Source organism: Argiope bruennichi, chromosome X1 (genome assembly GCF_947563725.1).
Source record: "Argiope bruennichi chromosome X1, qqArgBrue1.1, whole genome shotgun sequence".
In the NCBI taxonomy this organism is placed as follows: domain Eukaryota; kingdom Metazoa; phylum Arthropoda; class Arachnida; order Araneae; family Araneidae; genus Argiope; species Argiope bruennichi.
In genome coordinates this window covers 95,813,161-95,835,888 of record NC_079162.1, presented here as the reverse complement: position 1 = coordinate 95,835,888, position 22,728 = coordinate 95,813,161, and the positions used below count along the sequence as shown (strand labels likewise).

General features: G+C 26.8%; 1 protein-coding gene across 3 annotated transcripts in view; it reads left to right on the top strand.

The window, feature by feature from the left end:
* LOC129958574 (atrial natriuretic peptide-converting enzyme-like) overlaps positions 1–22,728 on the top strand; it is a 676,434-nt gene that overhangs the window by 496,310 nt on the left and 157,396 nt on the right. The window contains exon 1 of one of the 3 annotated variants that reach the window (XM_056071143.1): positions 5,690–5,733. The exons of the other annotated variants lie outside the window; for them this stretch is intronic. Within the exon in view, the coding sequence (XP_055927118.1) occupies positions 5,711–5,733 (23 nt within the window). The 5' untranslated portion in view covers positions 5,690–5,710. Of the gene's footprint in view, positions 1–5,689; positions 5,734–22,728 lie in introns of those variants that run through there. 3 annotated transcript variants of the gene reach the window in all.

Below are 22,728 nucleotides of genomic sequence, written 5' to 3'. Positions count from 1 at the left end.
GAGAATTTCTTCCTTGATAATTTCTTAATAGGTCAATAAAGATATTAACTTTGGATCCTTCCGTTGTTTTAAGAATAAACATTAGTTGCAGTTGCTCACTTCATTCATTCTTAATTTAAATACTTTCGCATTCATTTTTGTTTTAATTTCTAATTACTCCTACGCCTCTGAAGCTTCAAATGAACTACGTAAGTCAAGCATTCACGAATTCAGCCTAGAATTGAATCAATTAGTTTATTATCTAACCTAGAAGACACTGGGAAACACAGGTTTATTAAATATGTCAGCATTCTCGAAATTCAATATGTCAGTCAAATTACTAATGAGTGAATGCTAAGTGTGCTAATGACATCATGTTGGCGAGAAAATGGATTTAATTTCCTCAATTCAAGATTTTAGAGGGGGAAGTTCAAAAAATGCTTCTAAAACTGTCGTTTTAGAAATGTTATTATTCATATAACTAAACATTCTTTTGGAGAGTAGTAGCCTAAATGATATCATCAATTTTAAATTCAAAAGAATCATTTGAAACATCGAATATCCTCAAAAGTTTACGGTATATTTTTCAAAACATAGATTTATATTCTCATTTTTTTAAAAATGTACATGAAAATGGAAATTTTTATTAGTTTAATCTTGACGTAATTTTAAAAGCTGAATGAAATGAAATTAAACTCGATTTCAATAAAAATTCAACGAACTACGAAATAAAAACAAATTATCAGCGTCAAAATACAAAATTCTGAATTTCTGGCATTATGGATATTGAAAAGGTTACTTTAAAGATTGACATTTACATTTAAAAACAGTTAGCATGGGAAAAAAGTAAGTCATTTTCAGACTTACTTTTTAATACACTTTATTCGTTTTTAAAATACCTGTTTAAAATATTTATGATCTTTGAATCTTCGGCATTAATTTCATTCAATTTCATCTAGTAATATCACCGAAGATTGAATATATATTTTATTCATTTATAACTTGAATAGTTTTTGACATTAAGATAAAGTAATACATCTTTTCTTCCTAACTGCAGAGTTACATGAATTCCAAATGCATTGAAAAATAATCCCTATAAGTAAACATGTTTTCTCTCTTGCATAGCCTTGGGGATTTTGTTGAAAGAGAGCTTTTTTAATGATCCTTCATTCAAATATTTAAAAAGTTTATTAGATTTTTGAAAAAATATATTTTCATTTTAAATTTTATTTTTCCTAAAATTATTTTCTATTAGTCATTTTTCTAAGTCCTCCAAAAAATATTTACTTTTATTCCTCTTTTAAGTAATGTAAAAAAGCTATAATAAATTAATTAATTCTATTTCAAAATTAAAAGAGATTCGGGAAATAAGATTTCAGCTGAAGGGTTACTTCATTTCATATATGTGTTGACCTATGATATTTTAATAGATAAAAGTAACGAAATTTGATTATTGAAATACAGTTATATAAAAATCCTTCCAGATGGATTTGTTAACCAAAAATTCAATTAATGAGATCATTTTCAGACTTTTTACATCAGGCAGCTTTGGAAAATGTAAATTTTAATATTGTTAAGGATTTTAGTCATAAAAATCTGTCAGAAAATGTATATACCTGTATAATTTAGGATTTCAAGATTGAACATTCAGTATACAGAGGAAGCAAACATTCATGAAAATAATGAATATTTGAATTTATTTGCAACAAAATATATTTATCTTCTTATGGATATTTTGTTATTTACTTTCAGATAGAAGCATTAACAAGAGCGTAAACTTTTGTTTTCGATGCTCAAAATATATAAATACATTTGGTGGGCATAGAAAAATACTCAAAATTTATGAAATCACTCTAATTTCAATAATTTTCGCCCATTTTTGTTAAAACTTTTCCACCTGCTCATTTCTCCGCTCTTTTATTATAACAAAGATCATAATCCAGCAATTAGCGAGCCGACGTGAAATGTTGAAACACTGAATTCTTCGCCACCTCATTAGAAAGCCTTGAAACGATGTTCAGCACCTAACATTAAAAATAATTTAACGCTGCATTAAATCCATATTACTAAGAATTGAATAGCGCGACTTGGAGTAAAATTCTCAAAGCACCTTTAAATAGCTGCTATTAAAGTATTTTTACCCCAGCTTTCTTGGAAACAACTATTCAGGGATGGCGGTTCAAACTGGCACACTTTAGTGGGCGAAATCTTTCATTAAATAATTATTAGAGTCGTAAATATTGAAGTCCACAAATTAGGGCAGTGTGTCTAACTTCAGGAGCAAATTAGTGTCACTTACAGGTTTATGAGGTCGGAACGATGATGTTGGAAGGAAAAGTAAATATGCCTGACACTAGGCTCATTAAACGGCTCAGTATTTATTATGGCAGAAACTGCAATATATCACTTCATGGAATGGAATTGTAGATTTTAGAGATACCGTAACTTTGTGGGTGTCTACCAAGATTGAATGTAAGAAAGGGAATTGGGTTTCCTTAAATAGCAACAAAGTCACGTGCACTTGACATTCCAGGTGAATTCGATAATTTGTGAATTATTTGTTGGAGAAGTATTGAATTAAAGATGATTCTAGTTTTTGTATTTTAATATTAAATTTCTCCTCTGTTGCTACCTTTCGCATACTGTTTAAAGCCATTACAAGGACAATAAACTGGGTTTCTTTATAATTCTTGTATCTTACATCAAGAGATATAAATGTGTCGGTTATTTTGAAATAAAATAATTTTAATTTTTAAAAGATCCTAAACTAACATGGCTTATACCTCGATTGGTCGAATATTATTTGGTTTCAAATATTCCCTTTCTTAAAAATTTTAATATGTATATATATCAGTGGCATGCAACAAATAATTTTTGTATTTCAACAACAATTGTTTATTTGCTGGAAAACGTCAAAGGCAAGACTAATTTTTACTGATTTATAAAGATTTTCTGGTCTTTTAGTTTCGAAAACCTCAGAGATCAAAATAAACTTTTTAAATCATAAGATAAGATATAAACTTTTTAGATCATAAAGAATAAAGATCTACGATTCGCTAAATCACAGTTAGTTACTCTTGAGAAAAAAAAATTGAATTTCCTTCTTCTTTTCCATTAATGAAATGAATATTAATAGAGTCAATTATAATTAAAATAACTTTCTTTTTCATTTTTATTTATTTTTTATGTTTCTTTTCTCAAGCATAATAATGTACTTCTGGGATAAATGGATTGCATTTTTCCTCGCTTTTCCCGTGAGACAGTACGATCATGGACATCTTTCATGGGAAAAAAGCATACTCGAAAAAGTAAAAACAAAAACGCTTCCACAGATCATTTAACAATCTACTATAAATCAATATCAACTTATCAGTAATTTGTTAAATCGCACGAAGATATATTCTAAATTATTTTTTGATCCTCTGAAAGGGTTGTTAACATTAAAACAAAAAAATAATAATCTCAAAATAATTATTAAACAATTTTATAACAAAGTGTTAATGCTATCCAATATAACTGTATTTTTTAATTTCCATTTTTTTAATTCTAAAATAAAATAAGCTTTGGTTAAAAGCAATGCCATTTTAGGCAGCCCTTGAGACAAAAGCCATTTCAGATGGTTTTCCTCAAGAAAAAAATAACATCGCCAACAGTTTTCAACCCGATAATCTTTGGTATATAAATCCCTAAGCCCACGCAAATCATCACTCTTTTCCCTGTGAATTTTTGAGTTTTAATTAGTTATTAGCTTCGTAACTTTCGCGATGTTTACTAATGTTTCCTTATTTTTTATGGCCACATTTTTTTTTACCCTATCTGATACTATTGCTCAATTTTACGGGTTATTTTCAAATGCCCTGAGAGAATGTGTTCCAAAGCTTGGGACTCAAAGGTTTAAGTGAAAGGTACTTAAAAGAACAAAGCAGATACATATTTGTAGACCTTTTGATAGTGTACTGTGAAGTTAGTTATAAAAAAATCCAAAATAATCCGTATAAATAAGGCTGAAAAAGTTAACTGACCTATTATCTTTTGAATAACCAGCAACATTATCATCTCCTAAATCAAATGTGCATTCTTTCTCGATGCATTAGTGAAAAATATTCTCTTGGTGTTATTTTCTACTATTGATAAACAGACTATTTAGAATGAAACTTTTCTTATTCTGAGCATTATGGTTAAAAGCGCTAAATTTTGTGGGCATTCATCATTACCTTCAGAACATGAGAAAACCTAAAAACGCGCACAAAAAGAGATATTGAGAAAAAAATAAAGAAAATGTGATAGAATAAAAAATTAACAACTGGTTTTTTTCTCCTTTCCTTTTTTATCTTTACCTTACTTCCTGTTATATGCATGGAGGTACTTTACGAATTCCAACAATGAACTTAGCTCGTACATGCATGAAAATAAATTGATATTTAAGATATAATGAAAATTAGATATTTAGAATGGACTGTACACTTAAATAGCTTACGATCTATCTTTAATATGCTTTACAGTTATGACGGAATTATTATGTACAGCGATGGCTAAATTCCGTCTATACCAAGGTCTATCTGTTTATATTCTTGATGGTTTGTTTTGAAACTTTTTTTGTACTAATTGTTTTCCATTTTCTGCAAAGCATATAACTGAGATTTGGAGTTTTTAGGCTTAATCTTTTTCAACAGTTCTGAGAAATTATACCTCAAAGTAAGAGTACTAACTTGAGAATTCGAACAAGGAAAATAGCATTCAATTTTTCATTTCTAAAACAAAATATTCTTTTTGGGGACAAAATACCACTTTTATAAACTTTTCCAATTTGTCTTTCCTAAGATATAGTAGCGTACCGAACATTTTTCATGGCTTACACGAAGATCATCCCATACAGAATGAGAAGAACATTTCAAAATTGCTGTGAGTAAAGATATTTTAATTCTTCTCATCTTAAATAGATTTAAATCTTAGTCTTTCATTTTTAAAACAAAATAAACTTTCTGTGGAATAAATACCAGTTTTAGCACCGCATAGATATTTTTTCTGAGAGAAAATAGAGATACAGTAATACCAGGATCTTTCATAAGAGAATGGCTTACACGAAGAATGTGTCATAAAGGAGACGGAAGATTCAGCAAAGTCCTGAATAAGGATATTTTAATTCTTGCCATAAAGGACAGATTCAATTTTCAATCTTTCATTTCCAAAAAAATAATAATAAATAAATAAATAAACTTCTTAAAAAATAAATATCACTTATGGTAGCGTTTCTAACCGCCTTTCCTGAGAGATAGTACCAATAGCAGGCATCTTTCATGGGAGAATGGCTTAAACGAAGCGGACCTCGAAAAGAACGAGACAGAAAATTCCGCAACTTCGTCTGTTACCGTAACTTAAGGAAGAGAAATGCGGTTTTGCCGTACATAATACGTTGCGTCTAAGCGAAACTGTAAACTTCATCGACATGAAGCATGCCCCGAAGCTGTAAGAAAAAGCATCAAATGTAACCTTTAATTCCACGCTTGGCCTAGCAAGCATTTCACTCCAGCTGACGGCGGGAATCCGAAAGAACGAGCATTCGCCCCGTTTTAAAGTACTTCCACAACGGATGCTTTTCGCCATCATCCTTTATACATTCTTGCAAGATGTTAAAAACGCTGACATTCAGCATTACCGATGTTTGAATTAAACGCTAGAATGTGCGAGTGAATAACTTTGTGTATGGGAACACTTTTACCTAAAAATAGAAATGTTTCTAACTGGAAAGAATCCGTAAGTTATGGCTTTTATGATTAATTAATTATTTTTCTAAAATGATGGAATTCAATTATGAATTTGCTGCCTCTTATTACTCTCCTGTCTTCAGCATAAAGAAATATACCGAGCCAAATTTCATTCTAATCAAAATAATTTCTGTTCCATAATTTAATATTTGAGATTGCAAGTTTTTAATTAGTAATTTTTTTTAAATATTATGTTTCAATTTCATTATTATTATATTTTAACCTTGCCTTCTCCTTTTGCACAATTACTTAAAATGAAAGTATTTTAACTAATTGAAATGTGAGCATAGATTTATTAATATATGCTTAACTTTTCCTAGATAATGAATGTAACTTGATCTTTTAATTTTCATACATAAAACGGATTGTTCTTGATAATAAAAACTAGTTACTCAGCTTTTTTCACTAAAAAGAAATGAATCTTTCTCTGACTGTTGTGAATATTTAATAATTAATTGTTATACGTTATAAGAATCAATCTCTATTGACTCCATGGCTATGCCTTCCTAAAATTTTAATAATTTTTATACTACAAATTTACAAAAAAAAAAAAAAAAAAAAAAAAAAAAAAAAAAACCTTTTTTTTTTCTCTCTCTCTCTCTCTCTCTCTCTCTATCTCTTTTTTTTTTTTTGCAATTTAAACTTCTTATAAGTATTTTTATTTCGAAACTGTGTGCTTATTGTTCAAATAATAATTTGTATTTCAAATATTAATTATCTTTATAAAATATTAATTATCTTTATAAGTTAATAAATAATTAGTAATTATTTATTAACTTATAAAGTATAAATAATTATCTTAAAAGTATAAATAATTATATTATAACTTTATATAACTTTTTAGTATTTAATGTCCTGTAATTCCATTTTACAGTATTTAACTTTTCTTATTAGCAAATAAGAATTTGAGAAATAGGATTAAAAATCACGATAGTTAATTTATAACTTATCAAATTAACTTGCTTTTTTATATCAAAATTAATGATTTTTGCCACTTTTGCTTTAAAAAAATCTTTTTTGCTTTTATTAAAAAAAGAGCTTAGTTTAAAAGTAGAATCATTGTACGGAATCAGATTCATTTGCACCTCAATGTTAAATTTTACATAGCACATAATTATGCGCTATTTGTCTTTCTACGAGTTCTGATTTTTTTTATTAAAGCATCAATAATATGATTGATTGCATTGACATTTTAAGCTCGATAGTTCGATACGTTTAGAATCTACCGTTTATTCGAGAATATGTCTCTAAAATTTATTTATGTGACAAATTTTCACTATATAAATTACATAAAATATTCAATACATTTTCTGAAGAACTAAATATTTTTATTATGCCATTTGATGTTTACAAAATGAAATGTTTAGAAATTCCTAACATGTTTTTGATAGTTTTTAGGACTAAATGCATTCAAAATTCAAATTTTTAACGAGTTTTGAACGTTTTTGAGATTTAGTGTATTTGGGATTTTAATTTGTTGTACATTTTTAACATTTTTAGAGCTTAGATTTTATAACTTTTTAATTCTTAGAATATTTTGATGCTCTAAGAATAACTATATATACATTGAATATCTTATACGTTTTATACGTTTTTTTTTATATCGAATCATTTATTTTAAACATTTTCATCGTTTTGTATATGAGATCAATTTTTTCTTAAAGATTCTTCTAATGACAGGAAATCAAAATTTGATTTAATTAATTATTAGCATTATTTTGTTTCTCAAAATTTTAAAATAGTGTGTTGTCATCGACAAAACACAAATATGTACAGTTTAAACTTCTAGCCCATCAGCAGTAAGTGAAAAACAGATTATAAAAGTTAATCTTTATAGCATAAATCAAGTCAAATAAAAATGCTTAAAAACTAATTTTATTAAAAGATTAATACATTTATTAACATAAAATATAAAGATAAGCTATTAAATAAAATTAGGATTTTCTTCATATATATTACAATAATTAATTTAAACTATGAATTTTATTTTCATTGGTCGTGATAAAAATAATTGAAATCATTATATTGCACTAAACTTGTCTTGGCAAATTTTATCATTAATTTTCTTTTCACTTGCAAGTGACGAATTTGAATTTGAATTTCTTCCAAAACAAAGGATATTTTTCAGATATCTCAAGATAATTTAAATTTTCGGTTTTTTTTGAAGCATAAAAAACTTTGATTGACTACAATAGATTTGTTGCTAAAATAAAAAAAAATGCGATAAGAGAAGTCAGTCATTCACATAGAAAAATACTAAATACAATATACGGAATTATTAGCATATCGCTCAAATAAGTTCTCAAAATAACTAAAACAAAACAACTATTCTTAGAATATTAAATTTCTTCTCATTTCTATTTAGCATTTGGAGTTTTGCAAACGGCTTCGAATAAAGAAAAAAAATTTCTCGGAGTCAATACCTCTACAAATCGAAAATTTAAAAGAAATCAGCCATCGTCAGAAACAGAATAAATTTATAAACGTTAAAATAAAACTTAACCTTTCTTTGAAAGAGTTGGAAAAAAGAACTTTTATTCGATATTAATCAGCTTTTTCGTCTTCTAAATCGATTTTAATTTTTTTTTAACTTTGAAAATGTAACGTGATAAAAAATAGAGCAGAAATTAAAAATAAACTTTTCAGATAACTTTCATTTTTGTATTTAATTTTTTTAATGGAAACTTCTTTCATAAAACATAATTCAATTTGAAAGTCCGTTCTCAGTAAGAAGCATGTGTTTGTGTGTGTGTGTGTGTGTGTGAGTGTGCGTGCGCGTGTGTATGTAAAGCATAAATTGATCATAAATAAATATCAAATTGTCCTTTTTGATGTTTTAATTTATGCTGATTTGCTCTATTATAGATAGATAACTCGTTAATATCTGTGAAATTTTGAGCGAAAATAGTTTAAGTGTACAATAAGTTTACTGTGTAATAATACAGCTGAATAGTACAGCTTAAATATTTATTTACTTTTATCGAAATAACTAAATTAATAATAAACGAAATAAAATTTCTCAATATTAAAAAAATTAATTTAATATTTATATATTTCTCTTTAGTTGGAACAGATAACCTTTATACTGAAACAACGTATATTTTTAAAAGTTTCAATTATATTTCCCAAACATTTCACATTATTTTTGATAGAAAATAGCATTTCGAAATCGTGTATCAAAAATTAAATTAATCCGAAAATTTAACTAATGGAATGCATTACTTAACTAACTATAAAGATGGTTCGGATGAAAATAATGGTTATCTTTCCAACTCTAAAGAGAGGTTCCTAGACACTTTAATAAATTATAACTTTGACAAGATTAATCATGCTTTATTTAGATGTAACTCTTTCCCCGTGCAGAGAAATCCCGAGTTACTGATAAACAAGTTTTAATCTTGAACAAATCGTTCGTTACATACATTTATAGAGAGAGATAATGCTTGACTAATATGATTTCCCATTTGCATCTTTAGGATGCGGACGTCATCAAGTATTCACCAAAGGAATATACAAGATAAAATGCCACAAAAGTTTATTTTGCGTCCTTGACATCTTGATTACTCAATTTACCATTCCTTATGCATAAGCCAACCAACTCTTACTCTAATGTTGTGAGCCTAATAAAATATTCCCTAAACGCTGAAATTACTTTATCAATAATTCTGTGCTCTTGATAATACCTGGTTAGGAATAGCATCTTTACAAGAATAGGCGCTTAGTTTCTGAATATGCAAATGATTTATATTGTAACATTTCCTGTATTAAATTCCTGGCATTTTCTGAGTTTATTTTCAAATAAATGGTATTATCAGATAAGCCATAGAATTTAGTTTACTACTTTCATTTTCAGGCTCGTTTTGATTTAGGTATATGTGAACGAAGAAAACTCGAAGATTAAAATGTGATAGCTGAAATTTATTATAAGCATTTAAATTTATTTTTCACTAAATCATACAAATATATAAAGTTCAATATAGAGATTTCTAGCGATCGGTTAAACTTATTCTTCATAGATATGCATATTCTTCCTAATACCAGCGCTACTGCTGCTCATGTTTATATAATAAATCTTTAATTTAAAAGATTTGAGAGAAAATATACCCTTTCGTTAGTGCACTAAAGAGTATAATTTTTTTTTAACCATTTTCTTCTTTTTTTCATTTTGATTTACACTCCATGATTAGAAAAATTATTAAACCTTGAAGTCAATGTTATCTCAAACTCACCTCTGGAATAGATGGCACCTCTAATAATGAGTCAAAATTAAATTTATTCAGTAACTTATATTAAACTCGGAAATTTAAAATATATTATTTTCATCGTTAACATATGAGTGTACAAATTTAATAACTATAGTTCATCAGAAAATGAATGATAAAAATAGATTGCCATATTTAAAATATGAAATAAGCCAAATTATATAAAAGTTGAAAACATTATTTCATTCTTTCTTGCGAAAGTCAATCAAAGAACTTTCTGAAAATGGAATTTTTCTTATTACTTTATCTTTTCACAAAAGAATGCAAACTGCTGTAGCTTTGTATCGTATGAACTAACTAATGTCAGTTTTGAAATCTAATTTCAAACTAATGCCAGTATAAATCAGTTAGAGGAATTATGAGCGCTAAAGTACTTAATTTTTACTGCTGGAAAGAAAGCACTTTGCTATTTAATAACTAGTTAAGAGCTACAATTTTTCCATGTTTCTGCAGATAAAGAAAGGTACACATGTCTTTTAGTCAGCACTATTAATTTAGACTCCATTAGAGTAAATAAAATAAACTTCTCTCCATGAGTTTATTTTAGTGCATAACACTGAATTATTAATTTTCTGTTTTGATAAAGAGCCAAATATCTTGTTTACAATATAATTTCTTATTATCTTGCTGAAATTTGCAATTTATCTCTCAGTAGTTTGGGAATATATTAATGATAAATTATATCCTGGCGATATAAAAAATATTACTTATTAATTATTATTTTACTGTAAATAAATGTATTATTGATGTTATTTTCGTTAAAAGCGTGTATGACAAATTAAACAAAGTTTTATGCAATTTTATGAAACGAGCAATAATTTTACTAAAACGTGTTTTCTTTTCTGTATTCCTTTTTTAGATTAGTACTATAGTTAAGATAATAGTTTAAAAAATTTGAAAATCATGTAAATAAGGAAAACAAGAAAATAAACTTTTATCAAAAGAATTAGTAAAAATAGATTAAAGGCTATGAGAAACTAACTGCATAAACATCGAATAAAATAAGTTATATTGTCAAAAGTTAATTTCTTTGCTGATTTTTCCAAACTTTAAAAATCCATCGAAGAAGCGTAAATACCCCATAAAATTAACCATTATTAAAAACATACAAAAGTCAATAATTCCTCAATCAAAAATATGCAACGGCATAAAGAAAATCATTTTATTCCTCTAGGGTCAGCTGTCAAAAGTGATAATATTTCTTTTAAACAATGAAGATGCGTTAATTCGATGTTACGTTACCTGCATTTCTATTTCAGGAGTGGGAAAGTATTTTTTAAGAATTAATTATCTAAGAGAATTTTATTTAAAGGTAAAACTTTGGTCATGAAAGTGAACCTATACACAGTCATGTGATAAATGCATAAATAACTTAGGAAGATTATAATATTTTATAAATATATGCACGAATCATTGCGCACTTAGCTTCTTGTGTCAGTCATTAAATTCAGTTTGTTTGAAGCAGGCGAATTTATATAATAGTTAAGTCCGGAGAAGATTCTTAATTTCTAATATACCATTTAAACTAGATTCTCCATTATGCTCTTATCATTATATGGAGGTATCAGGATTTTCATCATACCTGATAAGCATTTACGTCGAATATTAATCCTTTGCAAATTGCTGCAAAGGATAATCTTCGATGACATGAAAACTTAAGATATAAAAAAATATTTTTTCCAATATTCAAAAACTTAATAAACCTCACAGAATATTATTATTGTTTAATGAGAAAGATTAAATGATGAAATACCACCACCTGCATCAATCAAAACAAAGCAAATAAAATTTTAAGTAACATTAAAGAAAAGTAAAAATATCAGGATTGTTCTGCCGACAATTTTATTTCTTATATACATTAAGTACATTTAAATTGGCTTCAAGTATAATTCCATAGTATGACGTGTTTTTTCTTATGCTTAACTGCATTTTAAAGATAATCAGGTATACATTTTGGGATAATACCTTTTTTCCTATTAAACAGTTTAGGGGAAAAACCACATATTAAATTTGCCCCATCTACTTTATTACGTTTTGAATTATCATGTCCATATACACATGGGTTGAAGAATGGGTACAGAATATACACTTAAGTAGATTTTATAGAAAATTTGATATAGATTAAAAATTTCACTGTAAACACAGGTTAAATTATGTTGTATACTTGCTCCATTTTCTTTATTTTCCCGTAAAAACGAACAGATACGCAATCAGAATTTTAAAAAATAGGATTTTCAAAATCAGGGATATCTAAAAACGTAGAGATACATCAATATTAAGAGTGGAATGAAAAAGTTTTCTGCCTTCATTCTATTGTCCTGTACGCCTCTTATAACAGAAATTAAAATAAGTTATCTTGATGAATTTTAACAAAATCAATTTTAGTTAAAGAAAATTTTGAGTTCACAATTAGATTTAATAAGCTAAAGAAAGTAGATATTAAATTATTTTAATAAAGAAAGGACAAACTCAAATGAATTTTATTAAAATTTCAATTAAAAATTAACTATCATTTGCAGATGCTTCTGATTAAATGTTCAGCTCCAACTATTCCATTGCATAACTAATACCGAAACATATGCAAACAAATTCAAACTTCGGTGAAGTTGAAAGGCAACTACACACTAATTAAAATGCTTCCCAGTCAATCTATTCCATTGCACTCGCGTGGTTTGCGATTTCCCAGATTCAAATTATTATTCAATCGAAGTCCCAAATGCATTTCGCAGCTTACGAAACTTTAATTGTTTAAATTTCGCTTAAGGTTATTTGGCAACAAGAAATAGCCCTACATATCTTTATCAGTTGATTTTTTATTCTTGATTATTTCATCTCATTGCTTTGTATTAGGTGTTATGTCATATTTGAATGCAAATTCAAAAGAATATCTCATTAAATTGTTGAATTATTACCGAGAAAGACAAATTGAAAATTTGCTTAATTGTGTATGAGAAAATTATATGACTCATTTATATCTGAAAATTATCAACTAAAGTTAGGAATTGTGAAATTTCCTTTCTCTTTTTTTATTTATTTTCTATAACAAATAACAAGCTCCTTGGACAAACAGAACTTTCAGTCTTTTGAAGCAATGTATGGTTAATATTAGTTTGATATTAATATTGCTGAACTGTGTAATAAACAAAACTGAAATGATTCCAATGGTAAAATTGACGTGGAATAACAATTATCAAGAAAAGAAATGTGATCTTAAATGTTAATTTATTATAATGCTAACACAGTTTATTTTTTTCCAGTGAAAATCACATTCTGAAATATTTTGAAAATGTTATTAAAAATAATAAATACTAAACAATTAATGAGTATTTACTTCTATCTTCACTTTTTTTATTTCTGTTCACTTTTCTTTTGATTTATGGTTAATGGCAGTTTAACATTAATATTGCTTAACTGCGTAATAAATAAAATTGAAATTAATCCAATGCTAAAATCGATGTGGAAAAAATTGCTATTTTATCTGTTACTTTATTATAATGCTTACACACTTTCTTTTTTTCCTGTGAAAATCAAATTCTGAAAGAACTTTGACACTTTAAAACATTTCATAGTATGTTACACTAATGTTATTGAAAATAATAAATACTGAAATACTTTAGGTTTCTTCTAGAAATCTAAAGAGTTTCTAAAACAAACTTAAATTTTACCCATATTATGAAAAAAAAAATAACCTGAAGTTAACTTTAGCTTAATGCTAACTATAGTTAATTAGTTTTTAAAATTAATAAAAGTTATATTTAAATCCGATTTGTTTCTTTTGTCTATAATTTTTTTAAATGTGCTTATAAAAGAAACGGAAGTGCTTACTTAAAATTAAGATAAGATATTCTTTGACACGCAAAATCAAATCGTTTATTAAAGGAGAATGGTTCATAATATTATCTATTAATCACTTTTTGTCATTAATTCTCCAGGTTTGTTTCTACAATGTTCCCAGTTTGTTTTAGTAAATTCCCTAGAAGAAATATACAACCACATATCAAAAGGTTATGTTTAACAGACTTTGTTTCCCGAATAATATCATTTGGGGAAAATTGGAAAACTGGATCATCCTTTCGCTGATTAAATATCCGGAAGCACAGAATAATATTTTTTTTTATAAAAAAAAAGATAGTTTCGTCTATTTTCTAAAGATTCGCTACCCTCAACATAGTACCTGTTCAATTTGTTTTAGTAAACTATATATTTTAGTGGATTCCTTAAGAGAAAATACAACCACATTTCCCAAAGTAATGCCTAACAGACTTTGTTTCCCAATTACATCATCCAGGAAAAATTGGAAAACTGGAACATCATCCTTTCGCTGATTAAATGTCCGGAAAAACGAATAAATTTTGCGGATGAAGTGCGGGACTCAAAATCTTCGCTTTAGGTTGTCAGTATTCCAATTGATGTCTGTAATAAATTGCCCAGCTGTTCCCTTATTGCAGACGTATTTGGAACCAAATCCACATTCTGCTCCTTTTTATCTTTTGTCATCCTCGAATACCAGATGAAAAATTCAATGTATATATCATGTAGTCAACGGCTATTTAAGAAATTTATCCCGGACCTGGAAAGAACAAAACGTAAAATTGGTTTTTCTTTTTCAAAAAAGCAGTGCCCCCGCTTCCTAAAATATCTCGACCGATTCATTTATCTCTGTGTGGGCTTCTTCTCATTCATCATGTTCAAGAATGCCATCGAAATAAGAGAAGGCATATATTTTAATCATAAGCAAATGCGTACAGTAATTGACAAAGGTATCCGCTTCATAAGAATTTCGTTACAAATTTACCAAAGCATTAAAACTTTAATTATTATTTTTGATATTGAATTTTAATTAACCTTTGTATTAGATGTTATAACCAATTCATTTATCTTTGGGTGTGCTTCTTCTTATTCATCAAGCTTTAGAATGCCGTCGAAATAAGAGAAGATATATTTTTTAATCATAAGCAAATGTGTACCATAATTGATAAAGAATTCATAAGAGTTTCGTTACAAATTTATGTATACTTTACTAAAGCATTTAAACTTCAATTATTCTTTTTGTATTCATTTTTAATTATCCTTTGTATTAGATGTTTTAAATGATTCATTTATCTCTGCGTAGATTTCATCCCATTCATTATATTCAAGAATATCACAGAAATCAGAGAATTCATACATCTTAATCATAAATAAATGTGTACGGTAAAGAAAAATTATATCATTTCCATAAAAATTTCTCTACAAATTCGAGTATATTTTACTAAATCATAAAAATTAACTGGCCTTTTCTATTTTTATTTTTATATAAGTCCTTTTTTTCAGTTATTTCAGCTCTTTCGTTTATCGCTATATCAACTCTTTCCCAAATGAGAAGGCTTAACTTTTAATCATCAATAAATATTTACATTAATGAACAAAAGAATCCAGATATTTATCCCAAATTTGGTTATTTTTTAAATGTAAATTTAAGACTAAAATGTTCTATATAATATATTTTTTAATTAATTTCTTTAAAAATTCTAATGGTTACTTTTGTCTGTATTTCGTCTTTCAAGAATGTCATCGGAATTAGAGAAATCATGTATTTTAATGGCAAACTAAATAAGTACAGTGATAAGTAAAAATATTCTTAATTTTTTCTAATAATATTTATATATATATATTACGTTATTTTTAACCGGTAATAATATTCATAAGATTTGTCATTTAAATATGTATAATTCATTGATATTAAATATTTATATTACGTTTTAGCAGTCAAAGCAAAAAAAAATTAATAAATAAAACCAGAATATAAATTATTGTCAGGATTTTTAATGAATTATTCATACATCTGATTAAAATTCACCTTTTTTCACAATTTGAATTTTAAAAGTTTTCTTTTCTCTAAGTTTATGTTTCATATTTATAATGTATTAATTTAGAAAGTTACTTTAATTTTTACAATCAAGCTTCCAATACTTAATAATTTACATAAGGCCGGGATAGCCTGGTTGGTAGAGCGTCGGATTCGCGTCCCTTAGGTTGCGAATTCGAACCCCGCCGGCCGAAGATTCCCCGCGTGCCTGGTGGCTGACGCACGTTAAATCTGTCGTGGTCACAAAGTCCTCCATGTCGAGAGTAATACCACTGGGGGTACTGGATCAGGGGTGATCGTTCTCTGATTCAAGTCTAAATTACGATCTGTGGTTGGGTGAATGAAATGCGTGAATGAATTCCGCCCCGTAAAAAGGGTTGTGACGTGTGTGTAGCTAAGTCGTTCTCTTGGCCCTAGATGGCGCTACTATAGATACAAGAGGTGCCCCCCCCAGGCTTAAATTGGCTGTCTTCGAGCAGCGGGCTTGCCCATGGCAAGTGCCATAAGAAACAACAATTTACATAAAATTCATGTCGAAAAATGATTTATTTGTTTCATAAAAATAAAACTAAAAGATGTTGTTAAAAGTTCATTTTCACAGTACAATTTAAAGCTTAATTTTTAGCTGTAAATTATTTCTCCTTCTGTAAACTGAAAATCATATATATAATTTTGCATTCATCACAAATATCAGAAGTCGCATTAGGTTTGAAATTATTTTCAAATGTCTTAATTTGATTTTCTTATATTACTCGCATTAAATACATAATAACAATACTTTTGTATACAAAGGAAGAATACATGAAAAAAAGCTTTTTTTATCCAATTAATGTAAATAATTCATTAGGTATGTTTTATCTTTTTAGCGAAACAAAAGAAGTATTAAAAGTTTATTTTCTGATGAAAATAGTAAATAATGACTAGTTTCTACATATTTCATAAATTTCATAATAATTTAGCTAAGAAGAAATAATTCAATTTGAATCAACTTAATCATTGAAACAGATTGCATTTTTATTCTAAATACATCTTGTTCTTATTTGTTTAGTTTTGATGAAAATAGTTTCCTAGAAATATATAGGCTTATCCTTATTGATTGGTAATCTAATCACAAAAAATCTATGGATTCATTTTAAAACCTCTAGTGCAAAGAATTATTATTTGTAGCATATTCTATCTATGTACGCATTTCAATGAATTATTATTTGTAGCATATTCTATCTATGTACACATTTTATTACAATATAACATTTCAACTATTTCTAAAACTTTCTTTTATATTAGAATGAAATACAATAAATGTGATTAAAGACAATGATAGGCATTATTTCTTCCAATAACATCTTACTATATAAATTTCATCCATTTAGTTTTCAAACAAGAAAACTAAAAGCAATTTTAGGAAAATTTCATTACTGAAAGGAAACTTCTACGTGCTTCTATCTATAAACAAACCTTTCATGCAAAACTGAAACCACTATCCCAATAAAACCGTGATACTGTTCTATTTCTATTTTAAACTAGGCTATGTTATGATTAAATTTTGAAATCCTATTTCCATTTCCGGATCCCTTTCTAAAGGGATTCAATTTTTATTTTCGTAAAAAAATGAAATTTTCCAGTCAAATCATATCAGTGTCATCATCGAACTAATCATATAACGGTGTTTACCCTATTTTACCGTAAAATAGGTTAAACTCAAAAATAGAAATTTTCTGGTATTAAAATTTCAAATCCTCGGATTTCCGTTTCGATATCTTTTCAAAAGTAGAATATTATAACATATGTCATAATAATTTTTTTTACATTTCTGTAGAATCGTATCAGTGTCCCAAATAAAATACATCATGTTATGATTATTACTTTATCATAAACTAGATTAAATAAACTTAAAGCGATTAGAATTTTCTTTGTCTGATTTTGCGGCTCTATTAAGTCATCTCCTATGCATGAGAATCCATTTTTTATTGATTTTAGAAACAAATAACTGTGGTCGGTATGTTTTGACAAGTATCTAGCAAACCTGCTATTATGTTGTTACGCAAACGTAATCATCTCCTGAGTCGAAAAATAACGATCGCTTATCTGCTAAAAGTTAAGCTACAACTACAATATTCAAAACACTTCACTAAGTCTGTAAGAAGATCATCTACTTTATTTTACTTCATTAAGTATGGGAGTAAATTCTGTTCTCTGCTTTCTTCTTTATTGTTATGAGCGTAAGCTCTTTGTGTTTATATTGCATATTAAAGCGTCTTCAATAATGCCTTCCATGAAAAAGAAATGTCATCTACTACTGCACATTTCCAGAAGAGAAGTTCCAAATCTACTTTTATCTTGAAGCATTAAAGGCTTTAAACTTGCTTCGTGGATATCATAAGTTAAGATTAGAAAGATATAAACTTTAGATTATCTGCATAACAAATTCAAGGAAATCTTCCGTTATTGTTCTGTGACTCTAGGGTAAACCCAAAAGAACTCTTAGGTGGTAACTCCTCAAGTATTTAAATTTCGTATGACACCTTGATTAAAAACTTTGATTGTTTTGTTTTTATCCTTGAAATTATATTAAGTTCTTTAATTTTTCTAAATGGGTTTTTGTACTAGAGAAAACAACAGTTTCGTGACAAAAGGTGAGCTTAAAACATTCATAAGATACAGAGATTTAAATGATATTGCGAAGAATGCTTTTAATAGAAATTAAATGCTGTTTTTAATGCTAAAAGACCTTGAATCTGTTAAAAATGTTATGGAATATTTATTTTCCTTAAATAGAAGTACTATTAATGAGCATTTTATGGAAAAATGTAAAAAAAGAATTAAATGAGTCCGAAATTACAATTTTTTTCTCTTCCTCACTTAATTCTTTGTAATTTCTTCTCCTCTATAATTTTACTATTAAATTTTCTTTCTCTTAATTCCTTTGTTAAGATTTAGCTAATTTTTCTCACTTTTTCCTTGAATATTTTATATCTTTATACTTTTTATTACAATATTTTATAAATGTTTTAAAAATAAATATTATATACTTCGTATATAATTTGATACTTTCGTATGATAATTTGTCATGTACTTATATTTTTTACTTTTTCATTCGCTACGTTCAGACCAATTTTGATTCAGTTTTACTTGCATTTATTATATTTATTAATTAGCCTTCACTAATTTTATTAACCGTTTTTTGAAAAAGAAATGTTAAATACACTAATATAATTATTTTTGCATTTGTGCATATACAGTTTATTAGCAGTTCTTCGTATTTAATGATAAATAGTCATTATTTATTTCATTGTATAATTACTGTATTGTTAATTATTTCAACTAAAAAGTACACATGTAAATTCTTTCTTACGATAATTATGTTTGAAAAAGTCTCATGAATGAATGAAGTACTTATAGTTTTAACTACTGCAAGTACTTCATTCATTAACGTATTAAAATTCAACTGGTAGTACGTATTAAAAAATTGGATACATCTTTCAAGACAATTCAAAAAAATATTTGGTTTGAATAATAAAACATTTAAATATTTGTATTCGATTAAATAACTTATATAAAAAATTTACAAAATGTCCCAAATATCAATCATAACGTGAACACTCAAATAAATCTTATCTGCGCATTCTGGTCATGTCTACTTATAAGCGATATATTGACATGTTTAAACACAGATATAATGTCTACAACTACAATCATGTTCTAATCATCTATCTGACAGGTTCCATATGGTGTTGGATGCATTCTGGAATACATATGTCGCAACCATCAGCGTAATTATTAACCTGCCTTTCTTATCATATATGTCAATACCAAAAGACATGAGATAGATATGGTGCATATTGTTGGCTGGATATTATTCATCTGTTTCTTTGCTATCTGTAGAGAAACAAACTTCTATATTTCTGATGGATTCAGATTTTTTTCCTTCAAAGTTGAATTTTTAGAACGAATATTTATTAAGATCATTCAAGTTTAACGAATTTTAGAATCGATCGAAAGCCTTTGAATATTCAAATAAATAAGACTTACTTGTTTGTAATTTTATAAAAAAATTTTTTATATGAATTGGTAAGAATCAGATCATTGATTAATAACAGAAGACAGTCTTTTACCTAACAATAATTTGGAAAAAAACAGCAATAAAATATGCTGTATGTTCTGTTACGTATCTGTTTTAAGAAGGCAGTGAACTTAGAATTAAGCAAAAAAGGACGTGTAATTTTATTTCTATCATTTCATCACCAAAAGATATGTTTATATTCAACTAAAATAGTGTTATAAAATGCATTGTTCAATAAAATAAATATTTTAAGGTTTAAGAGGACAAAAGTGCATCTTAATGACTTTTCTCAAAATGATATTGTAATTAGATTTAAATATCTTTGAAATGTTCCAGATGTCTTAATTTTTGAAGACATTGAATGAAATTGATAATAAAGATTTCGTTCAAACATTAAAAGAAAATAGGGAATGCATTTTATGTTTTGAGTTTTTTTTAGATAGTTAAAAGTCAATTTTAGTTCAAAAAACATAAAATTCCTATGAAGATTCAGTAAGTGAGCATAAAAATATTTCTAAAAAATTAACATTTAATTGGAATTGCAAAATCATAAGCAGTTTTCTTCCAAATAAATTAACATTTAGTAATAAGAAAAACATAATAGAAAAAATAAAAAAATTAAATCGCTTGGAATATTTTGAAATTTTTAAAAATTATATATCTTTTAAATTTTTAAAAAATAATATATTTTTCTTTTTAAAATGTTTTTTAAGAAATTTTACGTATTTATATTTTAATATATATGCATAAAAAATTTCATAGCCCTAAGTAAATAATTCGCAAAAATGTGTAAAAGAGTTCACCGTTCGCTTAACGAAAATCTATCAATGCTGTAGGTAATTTAATAATTAACAAATTTCATGTGGGAGTAATTTTTAAAAACTGTCAGTCTTTACCAATAATTTCATTAAAGCAATCCCATCTCCTTCAAATGTCACAATCTGACATAAAGCATGCATAATATAAATCTAATTAGAATAGTCACGCTTTGTCAAACAAAAATTATGCTCATTTATTGATTTCTTTTCCAAGTTAAACATATGTTAGTTACTAATTTATTTAAAATTTAAACCACAAGCGTATGATGAGAAACATATTAACTTAAGATACTATCTGTGAAAGGGGAAACGATTAAAATTTAAATAAGCCATGCATTTCTAAATATCTTGAAAGAAAATCTGCGATGGCCTTTTATTCTTGTTCGAATATTATTATATGTATTTAAATATTTTTATTTAATCGTCTTCTTGAAACCGTATAGAAAATAGAAAATAAAACAGAAAGCTTGACTGTTCTGATGCATTCTGTGTTTAAAAAGAAATGTTTAAATCTATTAGAAGAGTATATATTTCTAATAAAAATGAACTCAACTGTTTTTATTTCTTCCTCGTTAATATTTCCTTTTTAAATTTAATTGAAGCAATTTTTTATTCGAAATTGAGCAGACAGCTCATAACGTAAAGTCAAAGGAGAATTGCCTACTTATAAATCAACAATCAAGTCAAATCTCAAATTTATTTTACAGTCTATGTAAAATATTTCAAGAAATTGATCAATTAATATTTCTAAAATCTTATTTCTCGTTTCGTATAATCTTTACAGACTTTAAATACAAATTAAAATATTTAAAGAAAATTCAGACATCAAGAAATATCGTTAAAAATAATTTCTAATTACTAACTTCTCTTTTCCTATTAAAAGTAATCTTAAAAAGTGCGATTTTTTTTTATTATTAATTGTAATTCAAACTTCATAAAGAGGCATTAAGAAATTCCTTTTGCATCAATCAAGTACCTTTTGAAAGGTTAAGAAAAGGTTTGTATTGATTTAATTGCTTTTTTTACTTAATCAAACATGCTCCGGCACTTAAATGCTTTCTTTGAGAAATATCAAATTTCACATTAATGGCACAAAAGCATAAGAAGGCGGAGGTCGCAAGAAATTGAGTTTGATGGCTAAAAATATTCATAAAAAATTCCAATTAAATTTTCCCTCCGAAACTGAACTTTGTACTGTGAACTGCGATTAAAGAAAGGAGTTTAATAAAGTAACTGCCACAACAAAAGAAAAAGTTAATTAAACACCACGAGCATTTTTACTTCTTTCTTTTCAAGTTAAAGCTCTTGAAAGAACACCAAAATATACCATAGATGAACTGAAAGCTTTATTGTAATGCGCTATGGCTTTAAAACTGAAATTTAAACAATCTTTTTTTATTTGAACCTGGATTAATGGTTCAAAGAACTTCAGATGAAAGAAAGCTTTTGAAGTCTGTACTAACCTGTAGGCTCAATAACTTCTTAATAAAATCTTCTGTTTTTAATTTCATCAAAGAATTAATAATCATTTTTTGGTTTTCGTTATTTTTAGGGGTTTTCTGGAAATCATAAGCAATTTGTTTTGTCATATTATTTTTGCATGATTCGTCTTTAAGGTAAATTGGAAAATACATTTTATAAGACTTCCTTTTAATCGATAAGTTTCTCTAAGTAAAAACAGATCTTATTATTTTAAAAAATTTAAATAACAATCTTATAATTTTTATTTCTAAATTCCCATAACATTTATATTATGGGAATTTCTACAATTTTTCTTGAAAATGTGTGAAGAATAATTCATTAGATAATAGAATAATGATGATGATATTGATGATGAATTTGATGAATAAAGCAAAAAGTAAAAGCATACACGGATAAAGTGACAATACAGTTTAAATGTAACATAAATTCAATAGCACAATTATATAGAAACATCAATAACATTATCACAAATCATACTCAAAATAAAGTTACATTGGCAAGTAAAATTCTTTAT